General features: G+C 35.5%; 1 protein-coding gene across 1 annotated transcript; it reads right to left on the bottom strand.

Annotated features, from left to right (window-relative positions):
- Positions 1–129: 129 nt before the first annotated feature.
- On the bottom strand, positions 130–20398 carry LOC129315011 (protein RST1). Its single transcript, XM_054958505.1, is given in 26 exon segments — positions 130–1061; positions 1732–1850; positions 2016–2166; positions 2426–3088; positions 3800–4090; positions 4189–5049; positions 5734–5916; positions 6293–6370; positions 6482–6694; positions 7052–7143; positions 7371–7462; positions 7549–7679; positions 7770–7789; positions 7792–7937; positions 14721–14793; positions 14907–14988; positions 15077–15208; positions 16211–16286; positions 16949–17049; positions 17161–17348; positions 17437–17632; positions 17885–18132; positions 18792–19068; positions 19187–19270; positions 19399–19683; positions 19914–20398. Coding segments are annotated over 26 exon segments (5538 nt in total). The 5' UTR covers positions 20307–20398; the 3' UTR covers positions 130–698.
- Between the last annotated feature and the right edge of the window lie 723 nt (positions 20399–21121).

The following is a 21121-nucleotide window of genomic DNA, read 5'->3' as shown; positions in this document are numbered from 1 at the left end:
CATCCACCTGTCACACTTCCACTTCCATTAACTCCATAATGTACTGTTTCGTTAATTGAAGTTAATTCAAGCGTCCGTTCCAGTATTATCAAAACATCCACCAAGAGAATATAGAAGAAACAGAAGAAGGAAAAAAAAATTCGTTCAGTTTACACATATTATAAGAGAAAATCAAGTTACATGTTTTCCCTCTTGATGCCGGTAACGTTAAAATACAATGGAAATAAACAGACCCAGAAGGATTATCCATACAACATACCCAGGTGTCAATTTGGCCTAGAGTTAAGAGTTTCTATAATGTACAAGAATATTGGCTGAATAATTTCACAACAGGCACATATCTCACAGGAAGTACCGTACCAAAGATTGCAGTACTTCACTGTCACAGGCTCATACAAGAATGGAATAAAATGACACGTTTTCCCACCGGCTTTCTAACATGGATCGCTTCTGCTCAACACTATATTTTACCATTCAGAGACTGGCAGGATATAAATTAAGACCCGAATTTCTTCATGGCTGAGTGAACAACACTTGGCCTTTTCAAAACCCGTGTACCAACATTTGGAAATTTCCCAGAATGTCCTGATATATGTGGGATGGCAATTGTGTTCCTCTAAATGAAGGATTTATGATAGGACATGATTCTGGCTTTTGCTTCAAAAGTATCCTAGAAATTCTGTAATGTTCATCATATATTAAGAAACATCGAAACTGGCAAGCTTAAGCTGCTTATCCAACGGCAAGTAGCCCTTTAACAACACACATGTATGATGCATTACTTGCAACAGCAATTTAGCCATATGATCCTCACTTTCATCAATGGGCTGGGCACTAGGCATATAATTACCATCTGCAATCTCTGCAGCCCAGTAGAATATACGTTCTGTTGATGAATAAAGAAGGGAAACAACCGATTCCGCAACAATATCCCAACTTTGGTCTGCTAAAAGAGACGTAAGGGTGACTGGAAGATCATTCAGTACTGTTTGTTCATCCACAATCATAACGGGCATATATTTGCAACAGGCAGCTGATAGCAGACCAATAAACTGCAGAACCTGTAGAATAAATAAGGATATGCATGTAAGGGATACAGCAAGCAATAGAAATGACTGATTAATGATGACAGCTTACGGCTAATTTGCTGTGTATAATAGGTATAGCAAGGAAAAGGGAATGATGATGTAAGAATGAACACGTGTCCCAATTAAAAAAAGTTAGTAGAAAGAGATAATAAAAACTGTTGAATAAAAATTAAATTATAACAGCCATTACATTTTGCAGTTTTTGAATAATAGAAACTTTGATTCCCACACAAAAATGAAAAACAGAAAAGAAAACTTAAAAATGCAACGATTTAGAGCCTCTTTGGGTGTCTTCTCAAAATTGGCTGGTAATGTTGGTCATTGGTGACTAATAGCGAAGCTAACTGTAATTTCTAATAACCAAATATAGTGTATTTTAAAAACAAGAAAAATAAAAAAAAATAAAAAACTTCAAAATGTTTCTATTTTTGGCTTTTAAATGCAAAAAATGAAAATAGTTTTGGAAACAATTAAATCCAAAACACTTATCCAATCGAGTTTTTAAATTTTTTTGTTTCAAAAACAAAAAACACGAAACAAAGAGGCCCTCAACATCTTGGCCTCGGTCTTCAGTGCTGCGGGCTTAATCTAAAACTTTATACAATAAAATCCATCACTAAAAATATCAATACTTCGTTCCTACCGTGGAAGGATAAGGGGACACACAACTAATTGCAACAGCATCAACAAGCCACTGTCTTTTGACACTTCCTTCTGCATGGTGCAGAGCCGCCACAACCTCAATGAGCACATCCCAGAGACCTGCAAAAATTATTCTTTAGCATAAACCTGCTGTGCATTTCCAATCCTATATGCTTCCACTTTTCAGACAGTTATCAAACAAATGATTTTACAGCAGCTATCAAAAACAATTGCAACGAGTTTCCTGACCAAAAATAATAGCATCCTACAGCTTAGTAAACTGACCTTGTAACTTGGAGTTCAATACGTAAGATTTCATCTTTCCTAGCTCAAGAAATGGCAGAGAACCATTCTTCACTAGCTTTGCCTTAGCACAAATCTTTTTGCAGGCTTCAATAGATTTGTCAACATCTTGAACAAACCTCTCTTGTGAAACCTATAACATGTATATAAATCTGTGGGTTACAATATACAGAGTTTAAACAGGCATTTTATATATCATATGCTTGATCTCTATCTGACTATCAGTTCAAACCAAAGCAAAGGAGGATAAAGAGTTGGAAACTTGAATGAACAAAATAACACGTTCAAACAATTCATGAAGTTCCCAGACAATGGAAAAGATGAAATATGCTACAAAATTATAACGAGTATAGGAAAATTCAAATCAAGATTATAATTAAATGCTTACATACCTTGAGGAAATCTAACAACCAACTCTGCGGAGCTTTCCCTAAGCATCTCACAGCCTCAGACCACTCATCTACGAAATTTTCCTGCTTTGCCACTATGCTGCTAGAGGATTGTAACACCGGCAACAATGAAAATAGCACTTCCATGCACCTCTGAACTTGAGATATATCAAGAGCATCCAAAGAGACTTCATCTAGGCATTGATAAAGTCCTTTCCAGCATGAGGTGCGTAACAAGCTCTTTTGATAGGTATCAGAGTCTTGGTATGAAGTAGCAGAAGACAAATGATTACACACATCATTGAATAGTTTCTCAAGCCTGGAGCTTGAATACACTTTTACAAGGTCGGCTAGATGAATTAGTAGATATGATTGCAGATGTAGTTCAAGAGTCCTGAACCTGGAAAACTCAGATAGCTCATCAAGAAAAGTTAAAAGTGAATCAAATTGATTGGCATGAGCTAGTGCAAACTGTAAGCATTCCTCTCTTAAAGTTCCTTTCTTATAATAAGAATCTGCTGGTAACAACTTAGCTACCTGGGCTTCATATCTCATACAACGCCTGATAATTGCTCCCCAATTCAAGCTTGGCAATCTGGGAGCTTTTGAAAGGCACCTCAATACAGTAACAACAGTGCTAACATGCACAATAGTGCCAGTCAGAACCTGTATGAGATATAATGAGAAAATTAAATGAAATTATTTCCCATAACGTAATAGTGCCTAAATCTTGGATAAATTTTACAATTCTAACATGCATCGATATTTTGAAAAGGGTAATTTAGGATGATCAGAAGCAAAAATCAATTAAATCTACAATTGTTGCCACTTGTTTGTAAGTCACAAAAGCAAGCATTCTGTTCCTTTTAATAAGCGACAAATGGGAGTGTTTTCTTGTTCCTAAATATAACAAACATGAGACCATTGTCTGGTGCATTTATTGCATTATTCCCATTATGCCCCCATTAATTATAGGGAATAATTAAGTGCCACTAATAAGTCATTGTCAAACATTTAATAATGGCATTTTCAGAAAGAATTTTAAATTTGTAACACATTTAAGATTAACTAATTTTAACCATATTTATGTTAATGATTTGGTTATGTGTCTCTTGTAAAAAGGAAAAGAGGGAGTATGTGATAGAACATCGTAATGATGACTTACAAAATAGACAAGAGCAACTAAAATGAAGATCATGTTGGTCGCTATGCAAAAGCAGATGACTCATATCCATGTATATAATGCAATGTTAACTTCATTTAAAGGAAGAAGGACCAAAAGAAAAAAAAAAAAAACTAACACAAGGCAACTAAAAAGATACAATTATTAAAAGAATTTCAAAACAATTCACTAAAAAATTATGGGGAAACGCCTACCTCATTTTTTAAATCTGTAAGCCACGAGCTAAGTTGCAAAACCACATTGTCCTCAGAAAAACTTTGAGAAACAGATTTTGAATTAGTTTCTGATGCTTTCCTATCACCATCAACATCCATAAATTCCTTGGATAGTAAATGATGTTGAAGGAAAGACAGAGCCCAGGAAGCAAACTGTCGCCGCTGATTATCATCAGAATTTTGAGCCAGGAGAAACATCTCTTGCACCAATGATGTCAAATATGATTCATAGTCAAAGCCTTTGAGCAGAAGGCCTGTGGAAGGAGATGCCTGTTGCGCATAAAGTAGCAAGTGTGGGTTTTAAAAATGTGATCAGAAAAAAGTTAACAATCCTAATAAGATAGATGCTATCAATATTATCAAAATACCTTATTCTGATAATCAGCTTGCATATCCAAAATCCCAGCACCTGCTCCCATAGCATTGACCACTCCAAGCATACCACCCAGATTCACAAAAGATGGGTAAGGATCAGAGTAACATTTTCTAAACAGCTCCAGGAAACTTTTAACATGGTCAACCTCAGTAGAATGAAACCCTTCATTCAGTGTCCATGAAAGAAGTGTCCCTGCTCCGAAGCAAGAAGCCATCAAAAAACTCTGATGCAACATGCCAGATTTTTTCACAGTGATTAACTCAGAAATCAACTCTTTAAAGCCAATCACTATGTGGTCCAACTCAATCTCATCCATCAATTCCATTCTCCAGCAAAATGACACTATAATGGGAATTGCAATACAGGATCCTACTGATAAAACAACCCTGGATTCTTCATTCTGGAAATTAGTGCTTTGAAGTTGCGAGTTTACATATGGAATTGAGGAGATTACCAAGCTTTTAATCTTGAGAACAGAATCTTGCTCTCCAGCTCTGCTTACTGCACTAATGGCGAAAGCCAAGCCAAGAACAAGTCCAGCAACCCCCCAGATATCTTCTTCCTTGTCTTTACAGTTATCAGGTGGAACTACAAATAATTCAGTATTCACAGATGAGAAGCTGGTACATAGGCTGAGAAGCACATCAGAAGAAGATCGAGTAATCTGGCGCATTGTTGTAGATAAAGCCCTAACTATTCTCCCCAGTAAATCAAACTCTGGAACCTTGTCCATGTCATTCTTCACACCAAAGTCGTTACCAGCTCCAGTTCTGGTAAGAAGGTCTTGGCATGACAAACCCAAGCCAACACCACATGCTCCTTTTACAAGGGAACTTTTGCTAACAAGTAGAACCTGAGAGTTCACACCATCAGTATGGTATAACAATGAGTTTAAATATCCTTCTTAGAACGTTCCAACTCTAAATGAATCATCACCCATACAAGCAAAGAAATGAGTGGAGATTCAATCTCCTTAATACAAAAGTTATATTGCACAAAAAGGCAGAAAAAACATGGTGAAAAGCCTAGATTTGCCGTCTCCCATTTTTAATTGCTATTAAATTGAAATTCCAATGGTACAATGCTTTAACAAAGGTAATAAAATTTCTTAATTAAAAAAATAATGTACAAACTAATGAATTTCACAAGTAAAGAACAAATGGGGTAAAAAAAAAAGGATAAATATTTCAGAAGTTGAAAATAGCAACAAACTAGATATACCATGATCAATAGAAATGGTAAACAAGCAGTATTAATTTATTGATTGCTTAAAATGTATTGTTTTCAATAGAAATATCCAGTGGTCTAACTGTCTAAGGCTTTATTCAATGCTGACTACTAGATTGCTCTCAATAAGGAACAAATAATGTCAAAAACAGAACCAAACGTGTTTTGACTTCTGAATATACATCAGGAAACCCCTGTGCCGCCCCCCCCCCCCAAAAAAAAAAGAAAAAAGAAAAAACAAAAGAATGAGACAGTCAAAAAATGGGAGACCATGAGACAGTCAGTTAACCCATAAAAAGAAAAGTAGCACCTCAAGAAGTCCTGTGATGTTATTATATCTCTGTTTATGATCAGTTACATGGAGGCAACTTGAGATCAATCCAAGGGAAATTGCAGCAGACCATTGGCGGTGTTCATGTTCATGCTGGAGCAACCACTCCAAAAGAAACTTTGAAGCAGCAGATTTCACAGTATGGTCAGAAGGAGGCAAGACCTGACAATGGCAAGAAAGGTCAGATCATAGATATTTGATGCTAATCATAAGAAACTTACCAATTAAAATGGTCAACAAAGTTGACTAACTAATTTGATGATCCTTCTCCCAAGCATAGCCCCAAGTGATTATTTATAGATTTCAATTTGCAGCAGCCACTAGAACTGAGTTACATAACAATCTAAGATGACACTGGCTTCTATGACCATCCACATAGAAAAAATACACTTCCCAACAAAGCTACAAGATCTACTATTCCGCAAAGGGCCTTTACATTTTACATGACCCAGCAGCACTGGATTTATCAGTTACATATGCTTGGCATGAAAATTTGCCAAACAGTCAGACTCCATAATGTTTAAAAACAAGTTCTCACCACACAGAGAGCACCAACAGCCAATGCAATATTTTCAGCACATCTAGGAATAGCTTCATTTGCTATGGCTATCATACTCTGCAAGTATATAATAAGCAAGCTGAATCAGATATGGCACATGATTGTGCAGTGGATGCAGATAACTAAATACAACCAAAAAGAATACAATTACGAAACAAAATATTAAACCTTTAGGATAGCATTAGCAGCTTTAGAAGTTTTATCTAGTACAGCAGATTGTGCTTTAGTATCATAGGATAAAATGCAAGCCCTCATGCAACGTCGCATGAAGCATTTCCATGATTGTAGTGCCATAAGTGCCACCAAAATATTTCTTGAGAGCTGAAGTGAACCAGCCATTTCCACGAGTGCATTTACATACTCAGCATGTACATCTCTTCCCTGAATGCCAATAATATCAGATTAAGGGAATGTTTAGTGTAAAGATTCTTAATTAACTAAATGAATCATTTGCCCAAGCAATTTGATCACAGAATGAAATGCACCAGCAATCAATGAAGTGTTCGGAACAAACATTAGAAGATAGTATGGGACAACTGAAATTCCATGGGTGTACTTGGGATTGAGTTGCCCATATTTTGTGGAAACCGTATGGCAAGGGAAATGAAGATTAATGCAAAATTATATCAGAAATGTGGTACACTTTATTCGTGAACAGTTTTAGGAAACCTGCATATCAAATGTAGCTTTAAAATGTACTTGATAACCAAGAATAAATCTGATATTTATAGCTCTTACTTTCTGTCCTTGCTGTTCATTCACTTTTTTCGGAGTGAAAGACAGACATACTAAGGCAGCACCAGGTAACTCTCTAGCCTCACTTATCTTCCCTGCAAATAGAATGCTTAATTGTCAAAAAAAAAATTGATAAAATTAATAAATTGAAGAATCAAACTAGCTCAGTTAATCAATTTCTATCAGCAAATGAGAAGAGACTTTACTAATAGTTCAATTTACAATTCAGCAAAAGCTGAGAATTTTATTTTCAAAATAATGCTAAGATAGGTGAGAATTATCAATTTAAGGCTTTAACATTTTATTTCTCTTTATTAAGTACCTGAAGAAAAAATAACCCGAGGAAATACATCCATCAATTTTTCAATCTTACTCCCTGTAACTCTTTTCTCCTTGATTAATCTTCGCCGATTTCTGAAGAAAATTGACAGGTTATTAAATTTAATCATATCATCTCATTTCTAAGCAAGTCAGTAAATTGATTGTAGAAAATAATTTACATGTGTTCATATGTTATAATTTTGACTTGAATGTCGTCCATAACCCAGAGTACATTGGGACTTGTCTCCGTAAATAGCAACTCCAAGTTCCTCTTTTTAAAATCTGGTATACTCTTTTCAAGATATGACACCTGAAAAAGTAAGGCAGTACAACATTATTGGAAAAATATGTTTATGCTTAGAAATTGTCAATGTCAATTCAAGCAGGTCACTAGAGAAACCTCGTACTGCATAAGAGCCTGTAGGCTGCGATTCTTGCTTTTTCCCATTGTATCTCATTGCCAGCATGCCTACAGCTACCAACACTCCATAGAAGTTGCAGCACACCTTTTGCCTCTTCTGAATATGCTTCAGCATCCATGGCACCCCATCTCAGTAAAAGGCAAATGCTGGCACAATAGCAGATTATAAGGCAATATCTTCTACCAATAAACAATCACATTTAACATGTGAAGTGGATACATTGATACAGATCAATCAAAATAACACAGAGAAGAAACAGAGAGAATAAGCCAGGTATTAATAGGACTTCTGGTCGGCAAGTTTATGTAAGAAACGAGAAGATTAAGACCCAGGCATTAGAAATTTGGGTGAGGTTGCAAGAGGGACAGAAGGAGAAATATCCAATGTTGGGTTCCATTATGAAGAGGAAATTGAAGAACTGAATTGTCTTTCATTCCTCGAAGTTGACTGCCTATATACAGGAGGATAGCCACTATCTAGGCCAAGATTCTAGGGATTTACAGAGAAAAGAAATAAAAACAGAATAAATTGATACTATATGATCCTATCATATAAATCCTAATAACAGAAAATAATAACAGCAAATATTTACAATAAATATTATTTATATATTTCCACACTTTCCCTCAAGTTGGAACATAGATGTTAATCATGTACAACTTGTTAATGAAATGATCAAACTTATCTCTAGTTAATCCTTTGGTGAGAACAGCAGCTGTTTGCTCCCTTGTTAGTATGTGCCTCATCTTGATGATGCCACTATCAATCTTCTCTTTGATAAAGTGTTTGTCTATCTCAACGTGTATAGTCCTATCATGTTGGATGGATTTTGTGAGATACTAATTGCTGCCATGCTGTCAAAGATAGAGTAATAGGGAAGTTGACATTTTTTCTTAGTTCCTCATGAACTCTTTTGATCCATATACCTTCACACCCTAAAGCAAAGTCTCAATGTTCTGCTTCTGCAGTACTACGACAACTACACTCTGCTTCTTGCTTCTCCAAGTAACCGAGTTTCCCTAAACAAACATGCAAATATCTAGATTTAGATTTTCTATCCTCCTGGTCACCCACCCAATCTACATTTGTGAAAATTTCTACATTCTGTTTCTCAAATTTCTTAAATCATAAACCTTTTCTAGGAGTGCCTTTCAAATACTTGAGAATTTTGTAGACCTCATTCAAGTGTTTTTGTTTAGGGTCATGTGAGTGTTGACTTACCATTCCAACTACAAAGGCAATATCTAGCCTAGTATGTGACAAGTAAATCAGTTTTCCCACCATACGTTAATACTCGCCCATATCACTAGACTTGCCAAGGTCCTCTTCATTACTTATCTTGTAAATCCAGATAGGAGTATTACTAGGTTTGCATCCCAGCATGTTAGTCTCCTTTAAGATCTAGCACATATTTTCTCTGGGAAATAGAAAGTCCCTTCTTGGATCTTGCCACCTCCATACATGGAAAGTACTTCGTTTCTCTAAGATCTTTTATTTGGAATTCTTGGGCTAATGCATTTTTAAGGTTTTCGATCTCTTCAGGATCATCATCTGTAAGAACCATATCATCCACATAAACCAACAATACAATAGTTTTAGTACCTCGGTGTTTGAAGAACATCGTGTAATTGCTTTGACCTTGTGTGAACCTTGCCTGTTTGAGTACCTATGTAAGTCTTTCAAACCAAGCCCTCAATGACTACTTTAGCTCATAAAAGGACTTCTTCAACTTGCATACTTGATTTGATTTCTCCCTGCGAACCTAGGAGGTAACTTCATCTATACTTCTTTCTTTTAACTCACCATTTAGGAAAGCGTTCTTCACATCTAATTGATGTAATGGCCAATCAAGGTTGGCTGCAAGTGAGAGAATTATTCTGACAGTATTTAACTTGGCTACTGGTGTAAAAGTCTCGGTGTAATCTATACCATATACCTGGGAAAAACCCTAAGCAACAAGTCTTCCCTTATGTTTGTTTAGACTTCCATCAGCACTATACTTGGGTGTAAAAACCCACTTACAGCCAACTGCTTTCCTACATGAAGGTAACTCTACAATATCCCAAGTGTCATTCTTTGTCAGCACCTCAATTTCCCCCATTACAGCTTGTCTCCATTCAAGTACAGCCAAGGCTTCTTCAATATTCTTTGGTACTATGACATTATCTAGGTGAGCAGTACATCCACAAGATTTGGCAAACAATGCCTAATAGGATACAAATTTCTCGATAGGATGCCTAGTACAAGCTCTTAGCTTCTTCCTCACAGCTATAGGTAAATCAAGATTATCATCACGCCTTGACGCTTCCACAATATCACCACTATCTTCTTTTTGACCTACATCCAATTTTGACTCTTGATCAGTGCTTAGGGCAAGAATCTCTTTACCTGTCTTGTTTCTTCATGTATAGGTCTGTGCAAATCTAGTATCTCCCCCTGTCTTAGACTTCTCCTTCTCTTTAGGACTAGGATTTGGCACATCACTCATGTTTGCAGATAGGATGGTGGTGGCATTGGTGTTGTAGGCCTCAATTTCTAGGCCAAGGTGGTCAAGATCTGTGAGGTCAAGGGCCAAATGGTGAGGTATAGGAATTTTTCAGGTAGTTCACTTGTGTTGTCACTCATGGTAATCTGCAATTTATTCCAATTCTCCCTTTGAATTGTAGATTGGGAGTAAAGGGTTTATTTTCATGAAACGTGACATAACAAATGGTAAAAACCCATTTGTGAGAGGATCCAAACATTTGTACCCTTTTTAGTGGCAGAATAACCCAAGAAAATACTGCAGACAGCTTTAGGATCCAGTTTATTTGTATGATAAAGATGGACATAGGTAGTACACTCAAAACTCTTAAGGGAAGTTTGTTTTGCAAGTAGGGATTGTCATGTGTTTGGTGTAGAACATCAAGAGAGTTTGATAAGATAGAGTACGGTTTGGAAGACGATTAATAAGAAAAGTTGTAGTGAGGAAAGCATCATCCCAGTGATATTTGGGAACATTACGACTGAAGAGAAGTGCACAGGCTGCTTCAAGGATGTGCCTTTTTTTCCTCTTAGCAATACCATTTTGCTAAGACTATATAGGCAAATACTTTTATGCACAATTCCATTTGAAGCTAGAAAAGGAGATAGGTGTCTATTCAAATATTTTGTGCCATTGTCAGGATGGAGAGCTTGAATGGAAGGGTGAAACTGGGTTTTAATCAATGATAAAAATCAATGAACACCTATGACACATCAAATTTGCCTTTTAAAAGAAATACCCAGCTGACACAAGAATGATCATCAATAAAGGTGATAAACCACTTTGAGTGGGTTCTATTAGGAGTTCATGAGGGCCCCCACAGATCACTAGAAATTGTTGTCAAAGGTTTGCATGCAATGTATGGCAAATGAGGAAAAGAAGTACGGTGATGTTTTGCTTTCTCACAAGAATCACAATAGAATTGAGAACAATCATATTTATTGAAAATTGAAGGAAACATTTCTGACATAAATTGAAATTAGGGTGACCTAAATGTTTGTGCCACAACTCCAACTCATTAGTGCTAGGGAGAGACACCTTATTGCATGACCTAACTCTGCTGACTTCACTTTCATCCAGTAATGGAGACCGTCAACTCTTTAGCACTGCCAATTGTCATCCCCATTAGTAGATCCTAGAAAAGACAATAAGTAGCAAAGAATTCAACATGGAACCTTTCATCTTTAGCCAATTTACTCACAGAAAGTAAACTGCACTTTAAATTTAGAACATGAAGAACATGTTGTAAGGTGAGAGTAGGTGAAATTCATACACTCCCAATACCAATAATAACTGATTCAAAAGCATCAACAATCTTAACTATAAGTTCCTTTTACAAGGTACATATGTTGTGAACAATTTAAATGTTATCAATCATATGGTCTAAGCACCTAAGTCTACTATCCAACAACTTCCAGTGCATACTCGTTTAATAGTGGCTAAGGCTTTATAAAAATCACCTCTTTGAACCACAGTAGCTAACAGATTGCTTACTATTAGTTTGTAGAGCCAAAAGCATCTCAAGGATTCTATTTAGTTGATCATTTGAGGGTGTACCAAGGAAGGAGAACTATTACCATCTCCTATGAACTTTTAGCAATATAGCCACGCTTCTACCTTTCTTGGCTTCCAATCGAGGGTTTTGCCATAGAGATCCCAACACTTGTCCTTTATGTGACCAACCTTCTTACAGTATTCACACGTAGGACATCCTTTAGTGTTTCTAGAATCATTAGACTTGGCAGCAAGAGCAAATGTTGAGGTATCAAAGAGTACTAGTTTGAGAGACAGGTTCATCTTATCTTTCTTTATGAATACTCCCTTTCAATCATTGCAAAAGCCTCACGAACAGATGGCAAAGGTTCTAGGCTTGAAATTCTCCCACGGACATCATCAAGGCTAGAATTGAGTCCCACTAGTAATTCATAGAGAAGTTCTTTCTCAATCATCTTCTGAAACCTAGCAGCATCTTCAGAGTTGGTCCATTCCTCAATGGTAATTAAATCCAGTTTTTGCCATAAAGCATTTTTTCAAGGCAGTATTCACTTGGGTCACGATTATCTTGCTTCATTAGCCACAACTTTGATTTAATCTCAAACACTTGACAAGCATTTTCACCATCGGAGTAAGCCTCCTTCACAGCTTCCTATATCTCTCAAGCTGTTGGCAGGAATAAGAAACTTTTCTTCACAGCTAGTAACATCGAGTTCACTAGCCATGAACATACCATGAAGTTTTCGGCCTTCCAGACTTTAACACCTTGATGTTCGTTGATTCTGGACATTGGGACTCGCTTGACGCATACCCCACTTGCCACAACCCTCTATTGCAAGTCAAACAAACTGGGCCCATTCTCTATAGTTGACGCCAACAAGTCTATCTGAGACAACAAAACGAGCAAGCTCTCTTGACCAGTCATTAAGGACCCAAATTGACGCGAGCCCACATTAGACGAACCCTCTAAGCCAGTCGACTCAAATTTATGGTGAGTTTCAGATTGAGAGTTCAAATCCATCTCTGTCTCCGATGATTCAGTTCTTCCTTCTTCCTCATGCTCTTATACCATAAATAGGAAATCGCAGAACTAAATTGTCTTTCATTCTTGAAACTCGACTGACTATACACATGAGGAAAGCCACTATCTAGGCCGAGATTCTAGGGATGTACAGAGAAAAGGAATAAAAACAAAATAAATCCCTAACATAACTGAAACTATATGATCCTATCATATAAAACTATAAATCCTAATAACAGCAAATATTTACAATAAATATTATTTATACATTTCCACACATTATCATAGCAGGAATTACAGATCCATAAATATATATATATATATATATCCTTGGGTTCCATTAGAGGGTCAACAAAAAGAAGACATATGTCTGAAAAAAGATTTGGAAACTAATATTTTCAAGAGTAATTAATGCCAATAGCTAGAGGATTTGTTCAATTTGAGCATAACCTATCCAAACTACTATTTATCTCTTTTCAAGGAAAAAATTTACCCTCCTCAAGGCCTGCTCAGTATGCTGGAAGGAGTTTTATGCTTTGTTTGGATGGGAAAAAAAGTTGAGAAGAAAGAAGACGAGAGGACAGAAAATGAGAGGAGAGAAAATTGAAAAATAATACTATCACCCTGTTCGTTTGGATAAACAAGAGAAAATAGGGAGAAAAGAGAATAGGCACATGATATAATGAAAACAGTACCCTTATATTAAAATATATTATATGTCTTAGGTTATTATCTTTATTAAAATAAATTGAAGGGAAAAAATAAGACCATCTCAATATTTTAACATCAAATAATTTGCAAGATATATTTTTATTTAAAAATAAAAACAGATAATTTTTTTAAAAATAAAATGTAATAACCCATAAAAAATCAAATTAACTACATTATTGAATGATAAAAAAGAAAATATATAAATATTGATTTATTTTCTAACGGAAAGTCTTTCACATTACTGTGCTTATTTTTTTTTTCTTAAACAAAAATGAAGATGATAGTCATAAAAGTAGAGATGAATATGTGTGTGATGTTGCTAGTTTAAAACAGTGTAAAGAAGAAAGTTGAGAACCAAGAAGATCAAGAAAAAAGGAGGGCAATATTAGAATAAGGATTTCCTTCTCAAAATCTTTCCACATGTGGAGAGAAAATGTGAGAGGAAAAAGTAGTGGGACCCACTCTTTATTTTCTTCCCAACTTTTCCTTCCTTTCAATTTTTTCTTCTCAAGCAAATAGGGGAAAATGTGTTTTCTCTGCTGTTTTCTCTTCTAGTTTTCTTTCCTCCCATAATTTCTTCCCAACCAAACAGAGGGTTAAAGAAATTTGAATAGGTAAAGTAAACAAGAATTGGTCTAAATGAACTGGAACATTTAGGCCCAAAGCATCACTTGGTATGTAAGGGAAACTGGATGGAATTCTATTACAATATTTGTTAGGCATGATTATTAAATTGATAGCAAGGAATCATTAAGATGTGAAAAGACAAAAATACCACTATAAATAAAATAACATTATGAAAAAAATGAGAGCAAGAGAGAGGAGGAAGCGAGGATGTAGAGGGGAGGGAGGGAAGAGAGGAGGAGAGAGAGAGAACTAAGAGAGGGGAGAGAGGTCCTTCTGAAGAATTTTTCCATAGGACCTCAAATCTTTGTTTCCATGCAAAGAGCGTTACAATTTCATGGATTGTGTGGTGGAAACCCATACTTCGAATTTGTGGAATCTTGATTCCTTTGGGAATAGTTTTCCACAATATCAAACATGACAAAATTAGAATTCACTTTCTACTCCCGCTTCTGCTTCCACATCCAGGATTCCAGAATACCAAACACAAGATTATTGAGATTGCGATAGTGAAAACATTACTTTGGGATCAAAGCTTCTGATTAGCATGCTTACCTTTGTGCCAGAATTGGATCAGCAAGGTAATCTTTCACATGCTTTTCAATGACAACCCAAGCAGTGTAAAAATCTGAACAAATAAGATACATAGTAACAATAAAAAATTTAATTGTAAACAAAGAAATTCACAAAGTCAAATCCATAAATATCAGGATATCCGATTAAAAGTAAAATGCAAATTACCAATTACATCAGCTTCACAAAGGTGGGCAAGGCTTTGTAAGCCAATAGATTTAATTACCAGATCTGGGCTCTCAATGCAAGACTGTTATCCAAACACAAAAGCATGATATCTCAAAAAAGCATGCACCAGACAAGAAGAATCAAGAAAACAGTATATAGATATCACATACTGAAATAGACAAGATAAGGTCAACACCCCGATCAGGGTTTTTCTGGCAAACATCTCGGATGGAAGCGGCTCGGCTGACACAGACAACTCTATCTGACATAAAATCAGCAAACCCTTTCGCAAGCAACACCCCCTATATAAGAAGAATGAAGAAAAGATTAGACCAATTAGCCATAAGAATTTAGTGAAACAGCAAGTAACAATCAAGCAAGCAGTATCTAAATAGTTAACATCTTAAGGCTCCAAGTTCAAGGAAATAAGAATCCAAGATTCCACACATAATCAAAAATAAAATAAAATAAAATAAAAAGTGAGAAAAAAGAGCATGAAACTTTATCTTGCTTAAATGCAACTAATAATTATTGCTTCTTTTCCAATATTGGCTTCCTAAGTATCAAACAAAGTTCAAATCAGGCATAAAGTTTTGATTTGACATGAGCTGTTTGAGGTTCTCAATCATCAACCAAGCGAAAGAAATAACTAGAAAACATTGAGTATACTAGCCCAGTTCCATTTTCACAGCTTGGTCTGCAATATAAAACCTTCATTTTGGGAACTTGTCTTCAATGCGATAACAAGGAGAGTGGTTCTAATACCACTTTGATACAGAATGGACGTTTTAATAATCAAAAGAATTAGAACGATACAGAGATCTAGCTTATATAGTTTACCTGTCATATGCTAAGTTTTATTACAAGTATATTTCTCTCCAACTAACACATTGTTACCTAGGAATTCCCATACATGTACCACTTCTATCCATCAATAACTCCTAGCTTGGTTTCTTGAAGCAAAAGATAATCAGGAGAAACCCTTCAATAATCTCCTTAACCTTCCTCCTCTTTCTTAAGTCTTCTAAGTCCCAGCTCCCTAACATACCAAGGTAAGCCAAATTAAGTACACAGCTTCTATAAGTAAATCTAATAACCTTGCATGTCAACAACTATTTAAAGTATTAAATGGCAAATTAATTCCAAAACACCAATTTTAATTCTTGGTCTTTCGTCCAGTCAATTATCAGTCAAATGTTCTTGAGTAGTTAATTTTTCATTTCCATTTTTTATCTTTGTATGCAAAAAATAGCAGGGCTCTGCAGCATTAAACAGTAATGCAAAGATCACAATGAAAAACTTACTTCCAAACTTCCAAAAGCTCGATCATTGGCTTCCCAGGCTCTACACAGCAATCTAGTTGCTGTGGCACACAACAAACTGCATGCGCAAACATAATAAAGTTGGTTTAAATTGAACTCCAAAAATTTTAAAAGGCCTTTTGTTTTTAAACATAAGAATAATAAAGAGAGGAACCCAACTTTGGCAAGAGAAACATAAAATTAACGAGAAAGAACCATGTTATTACTTGAATTTAACATAATCTTCACTCCATAAAACAACCAATTACTTGAGTTTAACATAATCTTGACTTCATAAAACAACCACAACTTGTTTGGTAGTTATACAGATCATACAAGACACGTGACATGAAAATTATCCCTCTAACATTTCAAGGAGAAGTTGCAAATAAATTTCTCAATTTCTACAAACAATACCTCAGGATTATGAGCTTGAAATGAATAACATTTTCCAATATTATTTGAAGCCATCAAGAATGACAAAATAACACAGCAAAAAAGAATCTCAAAAGAGGGTTTCTTAATGTAATTATGGATCCCTGTTTTCAACTAAATGTAAAATCAGTTCAGAGTTAAAACAAGAAGATCAATGACTTCAAGTGATATTTGAAGCCCCATGCTAGATGATGCACCATAATAGAACCACACTTTTGCTGCAAATAACCACGAAGACTACCACAACAATTCAAGAAAAATAAACAAAATCTAAAAACAATATAGACAGTTTAGCAGAGTACCCACCCTTCCGCATCTTTGTTAAGCATAGGCAAGATAGTTTGAACTACAAGTGGAATCATTGCAGAGTGTGAAGCAAGTGATGGCAACATTTCTAAAATTTTTAGCTGCAACAAAGATGAAAGAATAACAGAATGGTACTCGCAAAAAATGGAGACAAAGTAACAGACAATTCAATGAATTAAGCACCAATCCAGGATACAAAAAGGAGAAGTTACCAGCATATCATGGCTCATAACATCCTTTCTTGTGAATATATTACTGTAAAACATAATTGTTAGCAGTAAGGGAACTCCCAATTTGGGATCCATAATACCAAGGGTAGCCAAAGAATCTACAGCTGCTGCTCCCATCGACGGATGAATTAATAGAATGCCAACAACAGTGCTGAGTAACAAAGGCATTTCTACAAGCACAGACATTGAGAATACATCAATCCCTGACATTTTTAACATGTTAAGCTAAACACTATTCCCTTTATCAAAGTACCATACCTGTCAAAAATACTTCCTGAGAATGAGAGAGAGGCAATGTTGATTTTCTTTGGTTAACAATTGATAAACAGAACCTTCTTACTTGAGAAACCCAAGTCTGTTTACCATGCATTATCATGCCTTTACTAACACCTTCATTACTTGAGAAACCCAGATTCACATTCAGAAGGAAAATTCCAGATAAAGATTCTCTGTCCTGAAACAGCAAAAAGATATTTCAAAACCATCTAAATTTATAGCTGCAAACAGCTGCGATTTTCACCATTCTAACAACCGTGATCCAGTTACAAAGCACTTTTGAGTCAGCAAACTGTAAATATTTAAGATAAAGCAGTTTTGGCACATCCCATTAAAGATAATGAAACACCATACTTTTCAATTCACCAAAGAAAGATTACGTGTCACATTGGAAACAGAGGAAATAAATTTCACATAGCAGACACATAACCTGGTACCACAGATGTCGCAAAAGTCTTGAAATTATAATTCCTGGAGTGCTGAGATAATGAACTTCCTCAATGGTTGGTACATTTTGTGGTGCCACAAACACTTCAACAAGGAGCTTCTCCAACAAATAAAGCAATTCAGTAGCCAGTCCTTTCACATATTTCGAAGGAGATGACATAAGGTTTATGACAGGAAGGAGGAACAAAATTTCTTCAATTGGGACAGATTTAGTTCTGCTAATAGTATTATCTGCATTAGTAATTATAATTGTGAGTATAAATACACTGGGAAGTTTAGGACATGATATAAATTAACATGAGTACAAGGATTATTTAATGAATCTGTGCGTAAGAAAAATAAATCATGAAGAAATGTTGCAAAGCAAGACCATTGGGAATCTACAATCTAGAACTATATAAGGAAAGAGTTTGGGATCTCTGCAGATGATAAGCACAAGGCAATTCCATAATAGTTAACAACTGACCACCTAAGAACATGAATTTTGTTCATCACACAAAGAACAAAAAAGCAAAAGCATAAGCTATCATAGATCCCCTGCACATCTTTACATGTGTAATTTGGACAACCTAAGTCAGATATGGACAGTCCATGCTTTATTGTTTTTCTGATTTTAATATTTTTATTTTAAAAAATATGGACGGTTCAAGTTTGATATGAATTCAGATTAGAACAGCCCAGAACAGACGTCCACCCAATGTGCAGGAAACTCGGGTCCAGCACAAGCAGTCTCTTGAGAAATGCATAAACTTTTCTATAAGTATTCTTGAATTGCATTTCAAAACACAGATGTTGAAATTCTAAATTTTCAATATTGTACAGTTACACGGTCTGTTCAACTTGAATGCATGAGCGGAATGCAAAAGTGGAATGGCTACTGTAAATCTTACCATTTTCATATTTCCACATCAGGGTTGTAGAAATGAGTTTCAGAATAGAAATTTGAACATGTTCAAGTTCTGATTGAACAAGGATTGTCCATAATGATACCATAGTTGATGATAAACCACGAAGCCATGTCAACCCATGATCTTTCTGTACAGACAACAACCGCTTTGAGAGTTCAAATAAGTACTCATTGCCGCCACCATTCCACTGAAGACAAGTGGCCAGAGAAAGAACTGTGTCTAGGAATTCAACAGCATTTTGTTGAGCCTCAGTGACCAGCTGATAATGTCAAATTCAAATCAATAAATGAACAAGAAATATAGTATTGCGTAGATAAAGGAAACAACTTCGCGACAGTAACAATACCAGGGTGATATATAAATAACTAGGACCATACCGATCTTGTTCCAGCCAACTTTTTCAGTACCACTATATGTGCCTCTACCATCTGTTCTACGAAATTTACAAATTTCTTGTGGTCCTGAGAAGGTTAAAGAAAAGATATAATTATTTACACGTTCCAATACAAAAATAAAACCTAATGGCTAATAAGCAGAATTAAAGCAATGTATTCCAAAGTTCAAAGCTTTCTATCACGATTACGCTTACTTCCGAGGTCTCGTGAGGAAGATATTTGAGGCATCCCGTTAGCAGCTTAAAAACAGGCACCGACTCAGACGGGAATGAGCAACAAAATGATGCCATAGTCAAAATCAGTTGCATTGTAAATGAAGAAGAGGTTGACTCGGAAGCTAATAGTCTTAACACCGAAAAATTCAATAATGGTCTTAAAAATTCACAAACGTTGATCATTCCAAGTCTCTTATTTTGCAGCATAAACAGACAGACTTGCTGCAGGAGTTCAGGTTGAACTTCCGCCCGGCATGACAGTACCTGTCACACACATTAAAACTTAAGCTGCAAGATTCCCCAGTTAACGGTCTCAACAGGCCAAAACTGATTCCAAATTTGCTAGTTCGTGCTGTTGGAGGTCAGTAGGTATGAAACACTGAATTTCAAATGGGAAGACAGGTCAGCGGTCATCTTTCTCAATCATGCAATTCTTTGTTACGTCAAATTACTTTACAACAAAAAGAAAAAGAAAATCCCTGTGTTATTTTTACCTTAACAAAAGGTTGAGTATCCGTGGAACCGAACCGCCACGAGGCATTGTTCTTTTGGAAACCAAGGCGGACGAGAAAGCCCAATCCTTTCACAAAGACCGCAACGAATTTCGGGTCGGTTCCTTCAAGAGCAGATTGAAGTTCAAGCAACCCGCGAGAAATACCCACTACGGAATCCGTCACAAGACGGCATAGCTCACGGATGGATTGGTCTACAACGGCAGGGGAGGAGGAGTTAAGGCACTGAGCAATCGCATCTCTTCCGGGTTCAGATTGAGGGTCTAGATACTTTGGCAATGATCGCAGCTTCGAAAATATTGAAATCACGGCGAACTTTTGCAGTGACGGTTGCGGGACTCGGGTCTTTTCAAGTAAAGGAGCAAACGACTCCATAGAAGGACACACACAGTGACAGTGTGTTGGAATTTAAGTGTCTCCGGTGGTGCCCCGGAACGGAAAGAAAGCGAAAGACTCGCTCGCGCAGCTTCTCGTTTCGTGTTATGGGGTTGGACTATACATATTATTAGTATACATATTATTAGTATTGCATTGTATAATCTGATGTAAAGTGAGAATTAACCTATTTTATAAAAAGATCAATTTATATTAACAAAAACAAAAATCAAAGTCAAAGTCAGAAAAACGGGAGGGAGGTTATGGGAACCATCTTGAGTGCAATTTGAACCATTAAAATTTTTAATTTGAATGGCTTAAATTTAAAAAAATAATTTAATATTTTTATTTTATATTTTTAAAGATAAAAATTATAAAAAATTTTTAATAAATATTATTTTGACTAATCTAGTCTATATATAATTTAGAGTATCTAATTAAATATTAAAATTATTATATTTTTATATATTGACTATCCAGATGTATTCTGTATAGTTCAGATTTAAAAATTTTAATTTATAATTTTTTAAAAATATTTTTTAAAAGTTATAATTAAAATATAATATATTTTATTTTTTAATATTGTATTCATCAAAATAAAAAATAAAAACTTTAAATTTGGACCTTGCAGATACACATTTCATATCGAATATGGACTGTCCAAAATATATATAGATAGTCAATTTAAAAAGTTATAATTAAATTAGACCACCTAAATTAAATCAATACTATTTAGATTGATAATGAACCTATTTATAAAAATTATAATTTTTTATTTTAATAAATTTAAATTAAAATTAAAATTAAAAAAATTT

Source organism: Prosopis cineraria, unplaced genomic scaffold, assembly GCF_029017545.1.
Source record: "Prosopis cineraria cultivar Desert tree isolate PC_DT_omini unplaced genomic scaffold, ASM2901754v1 PC1, whole genome shotgun sequence".
Classification (NCBI taxonomy): Eukaryota; Viridiplantae; Streptophyta; class Magnoliopsida; order Fabales; family Fabaceae; genus Prosopis; species Prosopis cineraria.
This window is presented reverse-complemented; position numbering and strand designations above follow the sequence as displayed.